The 18,809-nt window shown below is 38.5% G+C and overlaps 1 protein-coding gene across 8 annotated transcripts in view; it reads right to left on the bottom strand.

Annotated features, from left to right (window-relative positions):
* The window catches only part of LOC108443179 (leucine-rich repeat-containing protein 43), a 52,870-nt gene that overhangs the window by 2,299 nt on the left and 31,762 nt on the right, over nucleotides 1-18,809 (bottom strand). For all 8 annotated transcript variants that reach the window (XM_017723649.2, XM_017723648.2, XM_017723647.2 and 5 more), the window contains 7 exons: nucleotides 15,066-15,304; nucleotides 13,731-13,882; nucleotides 12,766-12,889; nucleotides 11,636-11,790; nucleotides 11,335-11,406; nucleotides 6,824-7,036; nucleotides 918-1,017 (listed from right to left, as the gene is read on the bottom strand). In XM_017723649.2, the coding sequence (XP_017579138.1) occupies nucleotides 918-1,017; nucleotides 6,824-7,036; nucleotides 11,335-11,406; nucleotides 11,636-11,790; nucleotides 12,766-12,889; nucleotides 13,731-13,882; nucleotides 15,066-15,304 (1,055 nt within the window). The remainder of the gene's footprint in view (nucleotides 1-917; nucleotides 1,018-6,823; nucleotides 7,037-11,334; nucleotides 11,407-11,635; nucleotides 11,791-12,765; nucleotides 12,890-13,730; nucleotides 13,883-15,065; nucleotides 15,305-18,809) is intronic.

The following is an 18,809-nucleotide window of genomic DNA, read 5'->3' as shown; positions in this document are numbered from 1 at the left end:
ATATATATATATATATATATATATATATATATATGCACACATATAGTCTTTGTCCATTTTATCAGGTCCATTTATAGTACGTATATTTACTTTTGTAGATCTACAATTACATACTGTCCATCACTCTCTGCTTGCTTTGTGACTTTGTTAGCTCACTTTTACCCTGTTCCTTAATGGTCAGGACCACCATAGAGGGATTATTTGGGTGGTGGATCAATCTCAGCACTGCAGTGACACTGTGGTGGTGGTGTGTTAGTCTGTTTTGCACAGGTGCGAGTGTATCAGACACAGCAGTGCTGCTGGAGGTTTTAAACACTGTGTCTACTTACTGTCCACTCTATCAGACACACCTATGTTTTTAGACACTGCCCTCAAGACATTGTTGGCTGGATATTTGGGTTGGTGGACTATTCTCAGTCTAGCAGAGACACTGAGGTGCTGCATTTGATCCACACATACATGGCTCCATCACGTGTTGACTTGCCTTACAGTCTCGCAATGTAGCAGAAAAGTTTAGAAAACCATGTAAATACTAACAGATATTTGAACTGCATAATATGAAAAGAAACAATCTGAAATTGGTGAAGCAGGATTGGTGAAGTTATTGTGTGGGGGAACTGTGAAACCAGTAATAACTGCAACTATATAATATTGCATTCACAACACTATTATTTCAATACAAACACTTTCATCTTTAATGAAAATTATGTGAGTGTATAGCAAAGATTTTGTTCACTGTGCCATTAACTGTGGGAGAACTGCAGGCCAAGGTGCACAACCAAAATCAAACAAACTACTTTGGGGTTTTTAATACAATTTATCTATTTTCAATCAGAAAACTGGTCATAAGTTGACCTATTTTAAAATGGAGAGATACATAGGATCACATGCAAAGTGTGGTGCACTTATTTTATCACCTTTTGAAGAAGTTATATTCCTTTGAGAACTTATTATATCTCCACTTGGCTTTATTTTCTTGTCTTCCTTCTTATCTTCTTTGGGCTTCTTACTTAGCTCCTGTGGATATATTATTATAAAGAAACTCACTTAAGCTCAAGTAGATCATGCCATGAATTTCCAAGGTGTGCAAAATACCCCCTGGTATTCAGTGAGATCCCATGTTGGCTGGCTAGTCCAGCGTTGGCTGGCTGCTAACTCACTTGGCAGAGCAGCGCTGATGCTAGTAGCTTCAATGGCAACAAAATGTTTTGTTTAACAATACTTCTTTTAGAAATGCTCTTTTCTTGCCTAGATAATTACGTTAACTGAGATCTTGTGCATCTCCTCTTTGGTCTTGGGTTTGGGAAATGAGTAACAATTCACCCTTTCCACCAATCTCTTGGGAAATTGACCAAGTTTTCAAACTTACAAATAGTTTAGAGGTATGCCAGCTACATTTGCAGTTGCTAGGCTATGAAGGACCTACAACAATTTTGCAACAATTTGCAACACCAGCACCCTGAGGCAGACCAGTGCTAGTTAAGAATCCCAAAACAGAAGCTCAGTGTTTCACAGGTGAAGCAGACTAAACAATGACCTTTCCCCTGAATTTGTATGTGAGGGTCTTTTTTTCTATGAAGACAGCAAAATGTCACAATAAGTTTATTTTCAGGGACCCACAGAATTTTGATTTTGAAACTTTTAGGTTAACAAGAGGTAAATTAAGGAGTCCCTGCATTTTACACCTTGGATTTCCATGAAAAGATTCAAGCAAAAACAACTATTTACATAATGCAACCATCCAACATTTCAAGGCTTTGCTCCAAATTGTTTTTTCTAATACATTTTAAAATGTTCTCCCATCACATTTAAATATAAAGTTTACAGAAAGACTGATTGAGCTAACATATTCTTTCTTACTCATAACATTAAAATTAGTATGTAACTTAACTCAACAAATGCTTAATTTGTTAAGTGCTTGATTTTTTGGAGGGTTAATATATCAGCATGTGACAAAACACCTGTGTTTTTTCTGGCTTTATGCAGTATGCCTACATTACCATCAAACTTATGTATTATAAATTTGGAAAATATTTGAGTAGTTGCACTTTGTTACTAAAGTACCATTTTGGAATACTCTAGTATTATTATAATTAAATACTTGCACATTTACTCAAGAGAAAATATATGCTCCTTACTGATTACATTTTCATTCAAACTTGAAAAGTTCTTGTCACAGATCTCCTGCCATTCAGTTCCCATGCCTTTGAATGATTGTATCTATTCATTCTTTTTTATTGTTTTATGTTAAACCCCCTATCGAACTGGTTCAAACTGCAGTCACATGGTAAAAACCATTTAAACATCTTAGATATTTTAGGTTTATTTTAGGATGCTACAACCGTTTTTTTTAGATTAATTTTAATATCATACAACCATTTTTGTAGCATAGCTAGACACTACTTCCTACTTGCATCTTCTTCTTTCGGCTGCTCCTTTTCGGGGTCGCCACAGCAGATCATCTGCCTCCATCTTGCCCTTTCCACTGCCTCCTCTACTTTTACACCAACCATCTCCATGTCCACCTTCACTACATCCATAAACCTTCTCTGAGGTCTACCTCATCTACTTCTACCCGGCTGCTCCATCTCCAACATTCTTTGACCAATATATCCACTATTCCTTCTCAACACATGTCCAAACCATCTCAACCTGGCCTCTCTGGCTTTATCTCCAAATTGCTCCACCTTCACTGTCCCTCTGGTCTGCTCATTTCTAATCTTGTCCATCCTTGTCACTCCCACTGAAAATCTCAGCATCTTCATCTCCGCCACCTCTGTCTTTTAGACAGAGCCACAGTCTCCAAACCATACATCATAGCAGGACGCACTACTGTCTTGTAAACCTTCCCTTTCACTCTTGCTGCTATCCTTCTGTCACACATCAGCCCTGACACCTGTCTCCACCCACTCCATCCTGCCTGCACCCTCTTCTTCACCTCTCACTCTCACACATGTATTCTGTCTTGTCTCTACTGACCTTCATTCCTCTCCTCTCCAGTGCAAACCTCCACCTCGCCAGATTCTCTTCCACCTGCTCTCTACTCTCACCACAGATTACAATGTCATCTGCAAACATCATGGTCCATGGAGCCTCATGCCTGACCTCATCTGTCAACCTGTCCATCACCATTGCAAACAAGAAGGGGCTCCAAGCTGATCCCTGATGTAACCCTACCTTCACCTTGAAACCATTTGTCACTCCAACTGCATCACCACTGTCTCACTATCCTCATACATGTCCTGCACCACCCTAACATACTTTTCAGCTACACCTGACTTCCTCATACAGTACCACAGTTCCTCTCTTGGCACCCTATCATATGCCTTCTCTAGATCCACAAAGACACAATGTAGCTCCTTCTGACCTTCTCTGTACTTCTCTACCAACACTCTCAATGCAAAAATTGCATCTGTGGTACTCTTTCTGGGCATGAAACCAAACTGCTGCTCACTGATCTGAACCTCTCGCCTTAGCCTTGCTTCAACAACTCTTTCCCATACCTTCATGGTGTGGCTCATCAACTTTATACCTCTGTAGTTACTGCAGCTCTGCACATCACCCTTGTTCTTAAAAATGGGGACAAGTACACTGCTTCTCCACTCATCAGGCATCCTCTCACTCTCCAGGATTTTGTTAAACAAGCTGGTTAAAAAGTCCACTGCCTTACATTTACATTTACAGCATTTAGCAGACGCTCTTATCCAGAGCGACTTACAAGAAGTGCTTTGTCATCTGTATATTATGTTCAGTGTTTTGTCTGATTCTCTGTGCTGTGATTCCCATTTTTGTAAAGCTGCTTTGTGACAACATCAGTTGTAAAAAGCGCTATATAAATAAATTTGATTTGATTTGATCCTAGAGAAAGCCTTCTCTCCTAAACATCTCCATACCCCCAAAGGTATGTCATCTGGACCAACTGCCTTTCCATTCTTCATCCTTTTTAAAGCTGTCCTCACTTCCACCTTACTAATTCTCTGCACTTCCTGATCCACTATCTCTCCCCCCGTTGTCCTCCTCTCTCTCTCTCGTTTTCCTCATTCATTAGTTCTTCAAAGTACTCCTTCCATCTACTCAACACTCTCTGTTCACTCACTAGTACATTTCCCTCTCTATCCTTTATCAGCCTAACCTGCTATACATCCTTTCCAGCTCTATCTCTCTGTTTAGCCAAACGATACAAGTCCTGTACTCCTTCTTTACTGTCCAGCCTCTCATACAGCTCATCATAGGCCTGAGCCTTTGCCTTTGCCACCATTCTTTTTGCTATGCGACTAGCCTCACAGTACTCCTGCCTACTTCCTTCATCTCTCTGGTTATCCCACTTTTTCTTTGCTGCCTTCTTCTTCTGAATAGTCTCCTGGACTTCCTCATTCCACCACCAACTTTCCTTGTCTTCTTTTGTCTGACTAGACGAAACACCCAACACATTTTTGCCAGTTTCTCTCACCACCTTAGCTGTAGTTTCCCAGTCCTCAGGTAGCTCCTCACTGCCCCCAAGGGCCTGTTGCAATTTTTCCCTGAACTGACTGCAACCATGCTCCTCCTTCAGCTTCCACCATCTAATCTTTGGCTCTGTCTTCACTCTCTTCCTCTTCTTTGTTTCTAATCTCATTCCCTCTTCTGAAAATACGTGTTCACCACAGCCATTTCCATTCTCCTTGCAAAATCTACAACCATCTGACCTTCCGCATATGGTCTTTCACACCATACATACCCAGCACCTCTTCATCCCCTCTGTTCCTTTCACCAACATGTCCATTGAAGTCTGCACCAATCACTAATCTCTCCTCTCTAGGGACACCACCTACCACTTCATCCATCTTACTCCAAAATTCCTCTTTCTCCTCTAACTGACAACCAACCTGTGGTGCATATGAACTGACCACATTCAAAATTACACCATCAACCTCCAACTTCAGGCTCATGATCCTGTCTGACACTCTCTTTACATCCAGAACACTTTTCACAAGCTGTTCCTTTAGGATTATCCCTACTCCATTTCTCTTCCTCTCTACACCATGATAGAACAGATTGAATCCACCTCCAACGTTCCTGGCCTTGCTTCCTTTCCATCTGGTCTCCTGGACACACAGAATATCTACCTTCCTTCTCTCCATCATGTCTGCAACCTCTCCTTTACCAGTCATTGTCCCTATGTTCAGAATCCCTACTCTAAGTCTTTTCTTTTCTCTCGCTGCCTTCTAACCTGCCTTCCTCCTCTCCTCTTTGATGGTCTTCGACCTACAGTAGTCCAATTTCCAACGGCACCCTGCTGGTCAACAGCACCGGAGGCGATCGTTGTTAACCCGGGCCTCGACCGATCCAGTATGGTATCATATTTGTGATCAACATGATAGTTTTGGCACAAGTTTTACGCCAGATGCCCTTCCTGACGCAACCCTCACCATTTATCCGGGCTTGGGACCGGCACCAGAAGTACACAAAGTACACCCCTAATGGCTGGTTTACTACTTCTTACTTGCATAAATACCCTAATTACCAACACTAAAAGCATTCAAACATTGTCACTATTTATTATTGTATTTCTTTGAATGCAATTAAAATGTTCTTGAAGTAGTCAGTTACATTTCCATGTTTCCTACAAGGGTTCTCTAGCAAAGAAAATGGGTCTATATAAAATGATGAAAGGTTCTTTGCCGCCTTTTAATGGTACTTCAGATTGATGGAGAATGTGCTATAGATGGTTCTATATAATACCAAAAAGCGTTCTTCTATTGTTACAATGTCAAGAGTGTAACAAAAGAACGCTTTTCAAAAATGTTCTATATAGAACCATATAAAATACATTCTCCAGCAATGTGGAGAACCTTTTCATGATGCTTTAACCACACACAAAATGGTTCTACATGGAACTTTGAGTGTTCAAGGTTCCATATAGAACTATTTTCTTCACTAAATATCCCTTAAAGAACCATATTTTTAAGTTGTGTATATGAAACATTCTACAAAATTTGTCAAAACTGCAGTGCCACAGTATAAAAACTATTTCAAAATACAAGTAAAAAACAAAGTAGTAAGATAATTACAATAATTACATAGATAAATACAATAATCTATTTAAACCCAAGGCTCTGAGATAGACAATATTATATATAAAAATCACAATTTATTGGGTACTTTTTGGGCAGTGTCTCTAACTCTAACTTGTAAATTTCAACATATGAAAATAATACATTTTTTAAAGATCTTTTTGATTTATTTTGAAGTTCACAGATTTAGTTTTATCATGAGCTTAAATTTTAACAAAAAATATATTTATGTTGTTGTCTCATGTTTTCATGTCAGTACCGGAACACAAGACAGCATCTCTGCTCTTTCACTGACCCTTAATCTGATGGCCATATGGAGAGCAGTTAGAGCCCATTGTTTTGAAGTAAACTTGTCTCAATGTCTGAAAATTGTGAAAATTATGTGTAACCTTAGCCATTGTCACTAGCAAAACATATATTTTCTGCAAAGTACACTTTTGTGTTTTAATAAAAAATACAACTGTTCAAATCTATATTTGCTAGTCATGTACTGGCTAGCATTTTTGAGTTATCCACAAAATTATCTAAAATTGTTAGTACCAAAACTACTGAAAAATTTGGTAAAGTTTTGGTAGTGACAAAATGGAATGTTCAATAATTTGTTGTAATAACATAAGCATAATACAACAATAATGAATTTAATATAAAATTTAAAAATAACAACCAATAGGTCACTAAAAGTAAAAAGATTTCCGTCTAAATCTGTCTAGTCAGCTAAAATTAAAAAATGTGTTTTCAACATTTTTAAAAACGTTTCTTCCTTGCCCTACCTTTTCACGGGTCACTGTGGTCCTAACATTCTGATCTGAGAGCAACACCCCCAGATCACACTCCATTTGAATTTTATCCTTTCCTTCCAGTAGATCTTTGAGTTCCACGTGAACTGTACTGAGTGTGCGTCTGACTGGCGCCTCCTGTATTAGGTTGAGCACAGGTTCCTTTTTCTTCTTCTTGTCCTTTAACTTTTGAGCTGTATCTGTACTCTGCAAAGCACAGTGGCAGAACAATGAGTGAAGTGAACTGAAAGGCTCACTTCTCAAACTTGCTACATAACGTTTTCTGAAGGGGCATAGTATGATCTTGAGAATGCAGCTCTTTAAGAGTAATGTGTATTGCTGTTAGTGACAGTCAAGATGTAAGAAATCTCAGTTGTGGCACTCACATAAACCTGCAGGACCACAGCTTAGGCTGGTTTTATGCGGTAAATACAACTTTAGTTGCTTAGATTTTGCATGAAACTAAATTGCTCTTGAATTCCATGCAATAAAGTGTCCTGAATAAAAGGGCAGATCATAATGTTAATATTGTTTACATCCAGTAATAGAAATGTTTTATATTAGACTTAAGGTGGCGATTCTAAAGACATTTTAGAGAAGAAGGGACATAAAATACCTTCACCAGTTGTAACACATAAATAAAAAAAGGGCACCAGTGACTTGTTCTTTGTCAAATATTGAACCCACATTCATCTATAATGTTACACCTCAGTTCTTGCAGATTACTGATATTACTACATCAATCATTAAATTGTCAGCTTCATCAGATATTTATATTCAATGGATGTAACAGGTCACTGCTGTCCTTTTTTCAGGTGTAATAAGGTGTTAAGTAGGTTAAGTAGTACCTAATAACCATTTATTAACTTATTGTAAACCATTCAGAATCTATTTATAAGAGTAGTCTTCTTGTAAAGTAGTACCTATATTTTTAATGTGGCATAATCTAGTGGGACGTTTATTTTTATAGTTGATTCGGAAGCAACCAGATAACCATATACATTTTATCTCAAGTTTTATTTTGAACAGGCAAAAGAAAGATGATGGCAGCTGCAGTACAAGATAGGGGCTGAAAATCTGGTCCAGTCTGACAATTTTCTGTACCTGACCAAATTCTGTCAGGACTTAACCCAACCTGAACTACATCATGTTTTCAGTCCAAAACTGACCTAAACTGGTTCCTCAACCACCTAGAGTGCCGAATACAACCTGGCAGGATAGTTCTGACTAAATTACCATGTGGTGACAATAATAGGTGTCACTTGATCCCAGATAAATAAAACATAAAACAATATAAAATAATATGCTATAATGCAAATATAATTTCAAAAAGTTGGGACAGTAGTTAAAATAGTAATTAAAGCAGACTGCCAAGGGTGGGCAAGGAAAATGTGTTTTTTTTTTTTTTTATATCTTGCCTCTGATGACTTTGCAGATTAATGCCGACAAGGACGATAGAACTTATTTTCTTTAACAGGTGGCTGGCATTTTATATTTGGCTTTGGCAGTGAGCATCCTCTACTCTGTTGTGGTATCAAGTTGTGCTTGTTCAAATGCCTCCAGCACATATTTTGAATATCTGGAGCTTCAAATTCAAAGTACATTCAAAGTTACTGTCTAAATTGGTTATGAGAACAGCCATTTCAGTTATTGATTACACAAGTACTTTTAAACAATTTTTTTATACTTACAGTAGTAACTTACCATTTTAGGCATCTTTTGAGTTATACTGATCCTGACAGTGTAAGAAGTAAAGAATAAAGTATGGGGAAAAATAAAGCAGGGAAATTCAGGGTAAAATCTTCTAAAGAATAAAGCACAGAGAAAAACTAAAGCAGAGATGACATCCATTGATGTCCGAATTTGACCAAACCCAGCATGAACAGTTGGGTCCCTTTGTGCTTGGACAAACATTGCAAGCTCAAGTATAAGTGGAGTCTATGACAGCAACTCATGAATGCAAAATGAACGCATTACCCCAGTTTATTTCAGGTAACTTTTCTTGCCTGAGACAAATATTGTGTAATGTTGTAAAGTGATCATTCTTTCTTGCAGCTAAAGCAGTGTTAGCTCAGTTTTTACAGACAGTCTATCTCAGGTTTTCTGTTTCTGTCAAGTGTTCATGGAAAAAAGTCTGGATTTTATGATGGTTCAAACTTTACATCCTCCTTGAAACGTGTCTCAGAACACATGATGTGTTTGATCACAATTCAGGTCATTTGCAGCAGAAGCAACTTTTTGAAGTACTTTGGATCTTTTGGTTTATTTCAAGCATGAAGTGCCCACAAAGGGAGTACACTTTTTGAGTTATATATAAATTCAAACAATTTAACCAGAGGTGGACAAAGTGCACAAATCATGTACTTGAGCTAAAGTAGAGATCCATCCATCCATCCATCCTCCACCGCTTATCCGAGTCCGGGTCACGGGGGCAGCAGCCTAAGCAAAGAAGCAAAGGCCTCCCTCTCCTCTGCCACCTCCTCCAGAGGGATGCAGAGGAGTTTCCAAGACATTCGAGAGATATAATCCCTCCATCCTGGGTCTTCCCCGACTCTCTGTCTGGAACACCTCCCTGGGGAGGCGTCCAGAGGCCACCTAAACTGGCTTCTCTCAACGTGGAGGAGCAGTGGCTCTACTCCGAGCCTCTCCCGAATTGCCGAGCTTCTCACCCTATCTCTAAGGGAGAGCCCGGCAACCCTGCAGAGAAAGCTCACAATCTCATTCTTTCGGTCACTATCCAAAGCTTGTGATCATAGGTGAGAGTCGGAACGTAGACTGACCGGTAAATTGACAGCTTCACCTTCTGGCTCAGCTCTCTCTTCACCATGAGGGACCAGTATAGGGTCCGCATTACTGCGGATGCCGTGCCCATCTGCCTGTCAACCTCTCGCTCCATCCTTCCTTCACTCGTGAACAAAATCCCAAGATATTTAAAGTCCTCCACTTGAGGCAAGAATTCACTCCCTACCTGGACAGAGCATTCCACCCTTTCCCGACTGAGGACCATGGTCTCAGATTTAGAGGTGCTGATTTTCATTCCAGCTGCTTCACACTCAGCTGCAAACTGGTCCAGAGAGACCACATCATCTGCAAAAAGCAGACGTGAAATCCTGAGTCCACCATTCTGGACACCCTCCGCCACTTGGCTGTTCCGAGAAATTCTGTCCATAAAAGTTGTGAACAGAATCAGTGACAACGGACAGCCCTTGCGGAGTCCAACCCTGACTGGAAACCAGTCTGACTTACTGCCGGCTATGCGAACCGAGCTCCTGCTCTGTTTGTACCAGGACTGAATGGCCCATAACAACGAGCCCCTCACCCCGTACTCCCGGAGCACTCCCCACAGGATCCCCCGAGGGACACGGTCGAATGCCTTCTCCAAATCCACAAAACACATGTAGACTGGTTGGGCAAACTCCCATGCACCCTCCAGGACCCTGGTGAGGGTAAAAAGCTGGTCCAGTGTTCCACGACCTGGGCGAAACCCACACTGTCCCTCTTGTATCTGAGATTCAACTATCAGTTGGACTTTCTTCTCCAGTACCCCTGCATAGACCTTCCCGGGTAGGCTGAGAAGTGTGATCCCCCGACAGTTGGAACACACCCTCCGGTCCCCTTTCTAAAAAAGTGGGACCACCACCCCGGACAGCCATTCCAGGGGTACCACCCCAGATGTCCACGTGATGTTGCAGAGGCGTGTCAGCAAAGACAGCCCTGCAACATCCAGAGCCCTCAGGAGTTCCGGACAGATCTCGTCGACCCCCGGTGCTCTGCCACCAAGGAGATTTCCAACCACCTTGGTTACCTCAGCCCGAGTGATGGGCAGACCCTCGCTCAGATCTCCGAGCTCTGCCTCCTCTAGGGAAGGATCGTTGGTGGGATTGAGAAGATCCTAAGCAACTCCAGTGACACTTTTAAACTTTAAAAACATTTAAAAATGGAGAACAAGCTATGTAATGGTTATTTTAATAACATCTTTCAAAAGAAAATACCATCATTATTTTTTCTCTCTCAGTTTATAGTAAAAACATCACAGAAAGTATGGATAACAATTAAATAATAGAAGAAAGTCATTAAAATGAGTAGACAGGTTTTAAGTGTTAAACATCTGGACCAGAAAGCCCATATATATTTTGCCCAAAAAGTATGCTTACTTGCTAAGAACAACACCACCACCTAGTGGAACAGAAGTGATAAAAAAGATATACAAGATAGATTGGAGCTGAAAGAATGATTACTGATAATATTCAACTTTTAAATTTCAGGCATTACAAAACATATTCAGTAAAACACGAGATAATGTTTCCTTCTTTGGACTAAACAGATAAGTAACGCTGATCAAAACATAAATGCTGAATCTTCACTGCCCTCTTCTGGATTTCGGGCACCTCATCGTTCTTCCATATGAGGATGTATAACATTAGAGAAAAATCCTAATTTACTATTTGCTTTTCTAAACTATCACAGCTGTTTGAGTATTCAGAAACTGTGAGTTCAATACTCACCTCTTTTCCTTTCTTGTCTGCTGATGTTTTGGTTTCAGCATTTACAGCAGGAGGTGCAGGCCACGACAGAACCTGCACACATCATTAGGTTAAACATTTGGTTTGTCATCATTATAGCCTAAAAATAATCCTAAACGCACAAACTAAAAAAAAACGCACACACAAAGCTAAATCATTTCATGCCTTATTTGACACCTTATCTATACCCTGTGATTCATTTCTCAGTAAATCTTACATGTCTGACATCACATTTTTTCTGGGTTTACATGTTTCACAAGCTTAATTTAAGATGACATTATACCTTCTCTTCTTCCACAGTGAGCCACAGACCTCTAAGAAAGAAATTCTTGAGTGCTGGCAGGTCGCTGATGCGGTGCGTTGTTGTATAGTTAAACTCAATCACCTCAGCCCACTCTTGCTTAAGTGTGCTGTTCATCACTACAGGATTATTAGAGTCTTAGGCAGGGAGAGGAGACAGAGACATTGAATTAAAGCAGATTTCATTAATGTCTTCCCAATATTCAAGATAAACATGCGCACTGTTGTGCAATTATCCTTTTAAAAAAGTTATTTAATATAGTATATCTAATATTTCTTATTTTGAGGTTGTTGTAACCTTCATTTAAGATTTTTAACTTATTTCTCAACATTTTTTATTTATTTTTAGTGATTTTGTAAGTTAAATCTTTTCACTATACTGGCAGAAAATGCTACTTGTGTCAAGCATATTTTTTACAATAAGCAAAATGATCTGCTAATAAAGTGAGAGGATCATATTTAACTAAAATCACTTAAAGCATTTTTTAGAAATCTGTTAAAGAATCTAGTAATAAATCTCAATCACAACAATCTCAAAATAAGAAATACCAAGTATATCAATATAGCCATCACACAAATATAGCAGCTTTATTTACTATCCAAAATGACCAGTGAACCTACAAGCAAGTTCCAAATGCAATGTTGGTAATGATAATTCTGATAGTTTTGAGCACTTATTTATTATTTATTTGTCTTTTTGTCACCATCACTTGGGTTTCTACTGAAATTTAAGTGCTGGAGATTTGTATCCCATGCACTTGTATTTTTGTCCCTAACCAGATTTATAAAATATCAGCCAATAACACTGAAGAGTTTCTCTGCGAAAAATGCTACATCAGCCAGTGAAATCATCTTAAATCTGGTTGATATATCTAATCATTCTTATTTTGAGATTACTGTAAGCTCATCATAAGATTATTTAACTTTTTTCTAGACCCTTTTTACTTGTTTAAAGTGATTGTATTAAGACAAATGATGTCATAATATTGACAGATAAATTTGCTTGTCTTATATAAGTAAAACTGTAATCTTATATTAGGCTTGATGCTTATAATGCTTATTCATATTATACACTTTCTATATGAATAAAGTTAACCTTCTGACAAAAAGTACCCTTATTCTGGTCTTTTCTGCTTGTTCTCAGGGGATCTGCTGGCGTATGTGAGATTGACTCATCTTCCTCATGTTGCTCTTGCAGATTCTGAGGGATATTTGTTGAGGTACCACCCACATCTGTCTGAAAATGTTGAGATTTCCTTTAATATATAATTAATATATAATTATTTTCAGAATATTATTCTTGTTGCACACACAATATGGCCAAAGTTATGTGGACACCTGACCATCACAGCTATATGAGCTTGTTGGACATTCCAAAACCATGGGCATTAATATAGAGTCGGCCACCATTTTATAACTATTAACAGCCTCTACTGTTCTGGGAATCTGTATCTGTATCTGTGGGAGCTTGTGTCCTTTCAGTCAAAATTGTGAATTTGTGGGATGAGAAGGCCTGGCTCAAAGTTGAGGTTCCAGTTCCTCTGCACGCAACTTGTCGAGCCATGTCTTTTCAGGCTCCACTTTGTGCACAGGTGTACAGTTGTGTTGGAACAAGGGCCTTACTCAGATTTTGCCACAAAGTTAGAATGACATAATTGTCCAAAATGTGTTTGTATGCTGTAGCATTAACATTTCCCTTCACTGGAACTAAGCGGCTGAATTCAAAACCTGAAAAACAGCCCCAGATCATTATGCCAAGGGCAGAAATTTCACAAACTGACTTATGGCAAAGGTGACATCCTATGACAGTGGCACTTTTAAAGTCACCAAGCTTTTCAGTATGATCCATTCTACTGCTAGTGTTTGTCTTTAGAGACTGCTATGTAGTTGTCCACATACTTTTGGCCATGTGTATATTGCACATATATTTAAATTCCACTCGTTTACAGTTAAATCAGCATTTGAACAATAACAGTCATACAAGTCAAATGTTTCTGCTTGATGCATATTTACAAATAATAGCTTTTTTTCTGCAAATTAGTTGCCATGTTGTAAATCTGAAAGAGAATTTGATGTACATTTTCCTGAAACTGAGGTTGATTGAGAAATTCATAGGAGACTGAATAGCTGTGGCTGATCACAGGGAACTCATCTAATGGCAAAGCAGGGCTTGGAACACCCTTCATCTTCTGGATGCACACAATGACCTCTGCTTCCTCACAAACTGGACCTTTAAACACAAAAGGTTTCATTAGTTTTAGGCAGGTCAATGTGATGCAAACTCACTTATTATAAATCACAGTTATTACAACACCTATTTATTGGTTGAAATCATAATTCTGTTAAAAGATTAAAATATTTCTGTTTTGTGAATCAGATTTCTATATAGCTGAGAAAGAACGTGATAATAACCAGCTTTATTACTATGGAACATGAGCACAAATTTCTGGATGAAAAGGAATGGGTTTCATATGTATGTGGTTTCATACAAGCAGATAGAACTGCTTGTATGCTGGCTTTAAGGGAAAGCAAAACCCCCATATGACAGCAAAAGCAGGTAGGTTCAGCTGATGCAGGAGTGATATAATTATTTTAGTTTCTATGTGTGGACTGGGGAGTAAACAGTTTGTTATGAAATTTTAACAATGTTTATATGCTACATCAAACACTCTTTTTAAAATATATTTTGACTTCAAACTGTGGCTATTACAGTGAGTATATCCTTATTTGTAAATACAGTGCTATAGCTGGAGGTTGTATGATTACTCAAACTAAATTATGTTATTTTAGCTCAAGATTTGAATGATGATAATGCATATTTTTAATTCTCCAGAGCCTTCTCCACTCATTTACATTTCTCAAAAAAAAATTTATCTATTAGTTTTAATCTATTTTAAGTAATAGGTACCTGTCTTTTAAAAAATAAAAATTTCAAAGTTTCTTTGAAAGCGCCTGCATAGTATTGTTAGTTAAGTCCATTTCTACAGTTTTTAAATTGTATTTTATTTTTCCCCCAATTTACTCATGTCCAATTAAATAAACAAGTTAGATTACTGCAAGTTGTGATAACTAATATAATCGATTGTGAGCCCTTGACACTGTATACTTATGCTAATAAAATATTACTTCATATTGGCCAGCATATGACCAGCAGCTGTTTTGCGAAATACTCATCAGGATTTTATCTGGTTCTGGCAGATACATCTGTTACGAAGATAAGACACAAAACCTTGCAGTAGATATTTAGATGTTACTATACGCAGAGATGTGTCTTGCAAAAAATGTAATGTTTTACTGAAATTTTTGACAGGATCTGTTTGATCAATTACATGCATATTTGATTAGTTTTCACATTTGTGTTTATGGACAATATCACAGACACAGAAGCTGCATGGAAAATAGTTTTCTGTTACCTTTGAGTTTGGCAAGGCCACTGAAGCGAAGACGGTCCTCTGGTGTTACTCGCTTTCCATCCATGTAGAGCAAGCGGAACAGGCTGTCCAGCACAAAGCCTGGATATGAGGGGGTTAGTGTCAGGGGGTTGCCCTCTAGAACTAAACTTTGTAGACAGGGCAGTGCAAAGAGAGCTTCTATTAGAGCACACTGCTCTGTAAATCCAGACCAGCTTAGATCTAGAGACCTCAGCTGGGGCCTACAGGGGAACAAAACAATGTAAATTTACTACTACATAATAAGGTAAAGCTACATTACATACGTTTTGGAGATTTGGAGACCTCTCTGGTGGAAATGTGTAATTGTACGCAACCTGCATAAGAACATTTTGTAACATGGATTGTGCCTTGGACACCTTCCCCAAGTGGATGAAACTGATGACTCTTGGTGAGCAAGTTTAAAGAACATTCAAAGGGAACTCAGTCAAAACTTTGTGAAGGCCATGTCTTCTAAGAATGTAGGTGACCATTGTCATTATATCTTCATCAGTTGATTTTGCATTTGACAGCTAAACATTGAGCTAAACTTCTTGAGCCTGAGTGTATGACAGTAATTACAAAGATGTATGATGTGGTCCTAAAAAAAGAAAGCATTCAGATTTTACTAGCATTGTAGTACTCAAGCATAGACTGGTTCTTGTCTTGGTCTCAACTTCATTTGGTCTTGTCTCAAGTTAAGGCATACTCGAAAACAGTTTTTGAGACCAGCCAAATGTGATGCCTCTAGATCTAGAGACCTCAGCTGGGGCCTACAGGGGAGCAAAACAATATAAATTTACTACTACATAATAAGGTAAAGCTACATTACGTACGTTTTGGAGATTTGGAGACCTCTCTGGTGAAAACATGTAATTGTACGCAACCTGCATAAGAACATTTTGTAACATGGATTGTGCCTTGGACACCTTCCCCAAGTGGATGAAACGGATGACTCTTGGTGAGCAAGTTTAAAGAACATTCAAAGAGAACTCAGTCAAAACTTGGTGAAGGCCATGTCTTCTAAGAATGTAGGTGACCATTGTCATTATATCTTCATCAGTTGATTTTGCATTTGACAGCTAAACATTGAGCTAAACTTCTTGAGCCTGAGTGTATGACAGTAATTACAAAGATGTATGATGTGGTCCTAAAAAAAGAAAGCATTCAGATTTTACTAGCATTGTAGTACTCAAGCATAGACTGGTTCTTGTCTTGGTCTCAACTTCATTTGGTCTTGTCTCAAGTTAAGGCATACTCGAAAACAGTTTTTGAGACCAGCCAAATGTGATGCCTCTAGATCTAGAGACCTCAGCTGGGGCCTACAGGGGAGCAAAACAATATAAATTTACTACTACATAATAAGGTAAAGCTACATTACGTACGTTTTGGAGATTTGGAGACCTCTCTGGTGAAAACGTGTAATTGTACGCAACCTGCATAAGAACATTTTGTAACATGGATTGTGCCTTGGACACCTTCCCCAAGTGGATGAAACGGATGACTCTTGGTGAGCAAGTTTAAAGAACATTCAAAGAGAACTCAGTCAAAACTTGGTGAAGGCCATGTCTTCTAAGAATGTAGGTGACCATTGTCATTATATCTTCATCAGTTGATTTTGCATTTGACAGCTAAACATTGAGCTATACTTCTTGAGTCTGTGTGTATGACAGTAATTTCAAAGATGTATGATGTGGTCCTAAAAACTGCAAAATCCCAGTGACTGTTAAATGATTATTTCAGGCTTGAATTTGATTGTTTATTGAACACTGGTGTATTTTGTCATGGTGAAGAAGAAATGGGTATTCTGTATATTGTTAATGCAAGCAATATGAAGGCATTCAGATTTTACTAGCATGTAGTACTCAAGCATAGACTGGTTCTTGTCTTGGTCTCAACTTCATTTGGTCTTGTCTCAAGTTAAGGCATACTCGAAAACAGTTTTTGAGACCAGCCAAATGTGATGCGTCTGTCTGAGGTAAACAGAAACTGAACAGGGGAACAAAACAACATAGATTTACTGCACTATACGTCAAAGCTACACTATGTACGTTTTGGGGATTTGACCTCTCTGGTGGAAATGTGTAAGTGCATGCAACATGCAAAAGAACATTTTGTAATGTTTTTTATAGGCTCCCCGCGACCCTGACGGAGAAGCGGCTTAGAAAATGGATGGATGGATGGATGGAATATCATCAATCCTTTCAAACAGAATGAAACAGTCCTTGCTCTATGTATATAAATACAATATGCTCTGCTGGTCCCCTGAGGACAGAGCAGAAAGTTACTACTGCTCTTTTAATTACAAAAACTGTTGTATGTTTTTTGGTATAGTGTAGTGGGTATCACTGCTGACTTCTATGCTGTAGACTAGGGTGCAATTTCCCACCTGGGCAAATATGCTACACTATACCAATAAGAGCCCATGGGCAAGACTCCTAACACTACCTTCGCCTACCTGTTTAAAAACGATTAAACTGTAAGTTGCTCTGGATAAGAGTGCCTGCCAAATAAGTGAAAATGGATGTGTGTTTGGTTTGCACTCAGCTTAGGTGGTGATTCTGAATAAGTTTTAGAGAAGAGGAGACAGCAAATAACCGCACCATCATTTACTTCTAAAAGTTACAATGCAAAGCTGGACTAAGACTATAATTTAAGAACAATTCATATTGTTTTAAGGCTATATATTATTTAGCATTAGATAAAAAAAATAAATTTACATCATATAAAGATACAATGAACTAATGGATTTTCCCTTTTCTTCTTTTTATTTGTATATTCTTTAAAAAGATTAATCTTGTTTTGGTCTTGTTTTGATCTAACTATTCCAGGTCTTGGTCTTGGTCTTGACTTGGACTTGCCTCAAGCAGTCTTGACTACATTTTATTCTGCTACATGTGCCTACACACCTTACCTGTGACAAAATGTCTATGAAGCGCAGCCTTTGGGGCTTATTTCTTTCAACCTATCATATTATTCATTTAACAATAACAAAAACACCCTTCTTGCATTTTCTTCACATCTGAGACATCCTTGATGTTAACTGCAGGCACAGTAGACATCTCTGGTTTTGCATCAAATTATTAATTCAAATTATTTCTCCTGTAACGCCTCTAATGTAACATCATTGGACAGCTCAACACGCAGGAGAACACTAAATGGAAGTTCTGCTACATCAGGTGCAGATGGCTTCTTTGTCTAACATCATGGATAGTGATTGGGAGAGAGGAACCTACAAAGAACTCTTGGATCCCTGACCAAAGATGGCTAAGGCATTGCTGGAGATGTCCTGAAGAAAGTGCCAGCACTTAGATTTGAGGTCAGTGATTAACAATCAAGCTACTCCTTTGTAGAATCCCAAAGCACACCAGCATTGTTAACAATATGTGTGTTTTCCTTGTTGTCATGCTGGGTAGAAAAAGCATTAAGAAGATAAGGTTAGATGTTGAGTACAAGGATTTTTTGAACACCTTTGTTGTGTCTTGACGCATGAAGTTCTTGGCACAATATTTTAAATATCAAAGGTATAAGCATTGAAGGATATAACTTTTATAAATATTGGTCATGAATCTTATCTTATATCAGGATATTATTAACGGAATAGCGGTGTGTGTCATTAGATGTTCATAGGGAGAGGGCACCATAACTGTTCACTATGGTGATGTACAAGAGCCCATAAGTGTGCCCACAGATCTATTCATTATTCTTCTAATTTAAAGCGGATACAGA

The sequence above is a fragment of the Pygocentrus nattereri genome, chromosome 20, assembly GCF_015220715.1.
Source record: "Pygocentrus nattereri isolate fPygNat1 chromosome 20, fPygNat1.pri, whole genome shotgun sequence".
NCBI classification, from domain to species: Eukaryota; Metazoa; Chordata; class Actinopteri; order Characiformes; family Serrasalmidae; genus Pygocentrus; species Pygocentrus nattereri.
The sequence above is the reverse complement of the archived record's forward strand: the minus strand, read 5'-3'. Positions and strand labels throughout refer to the sequence as shown.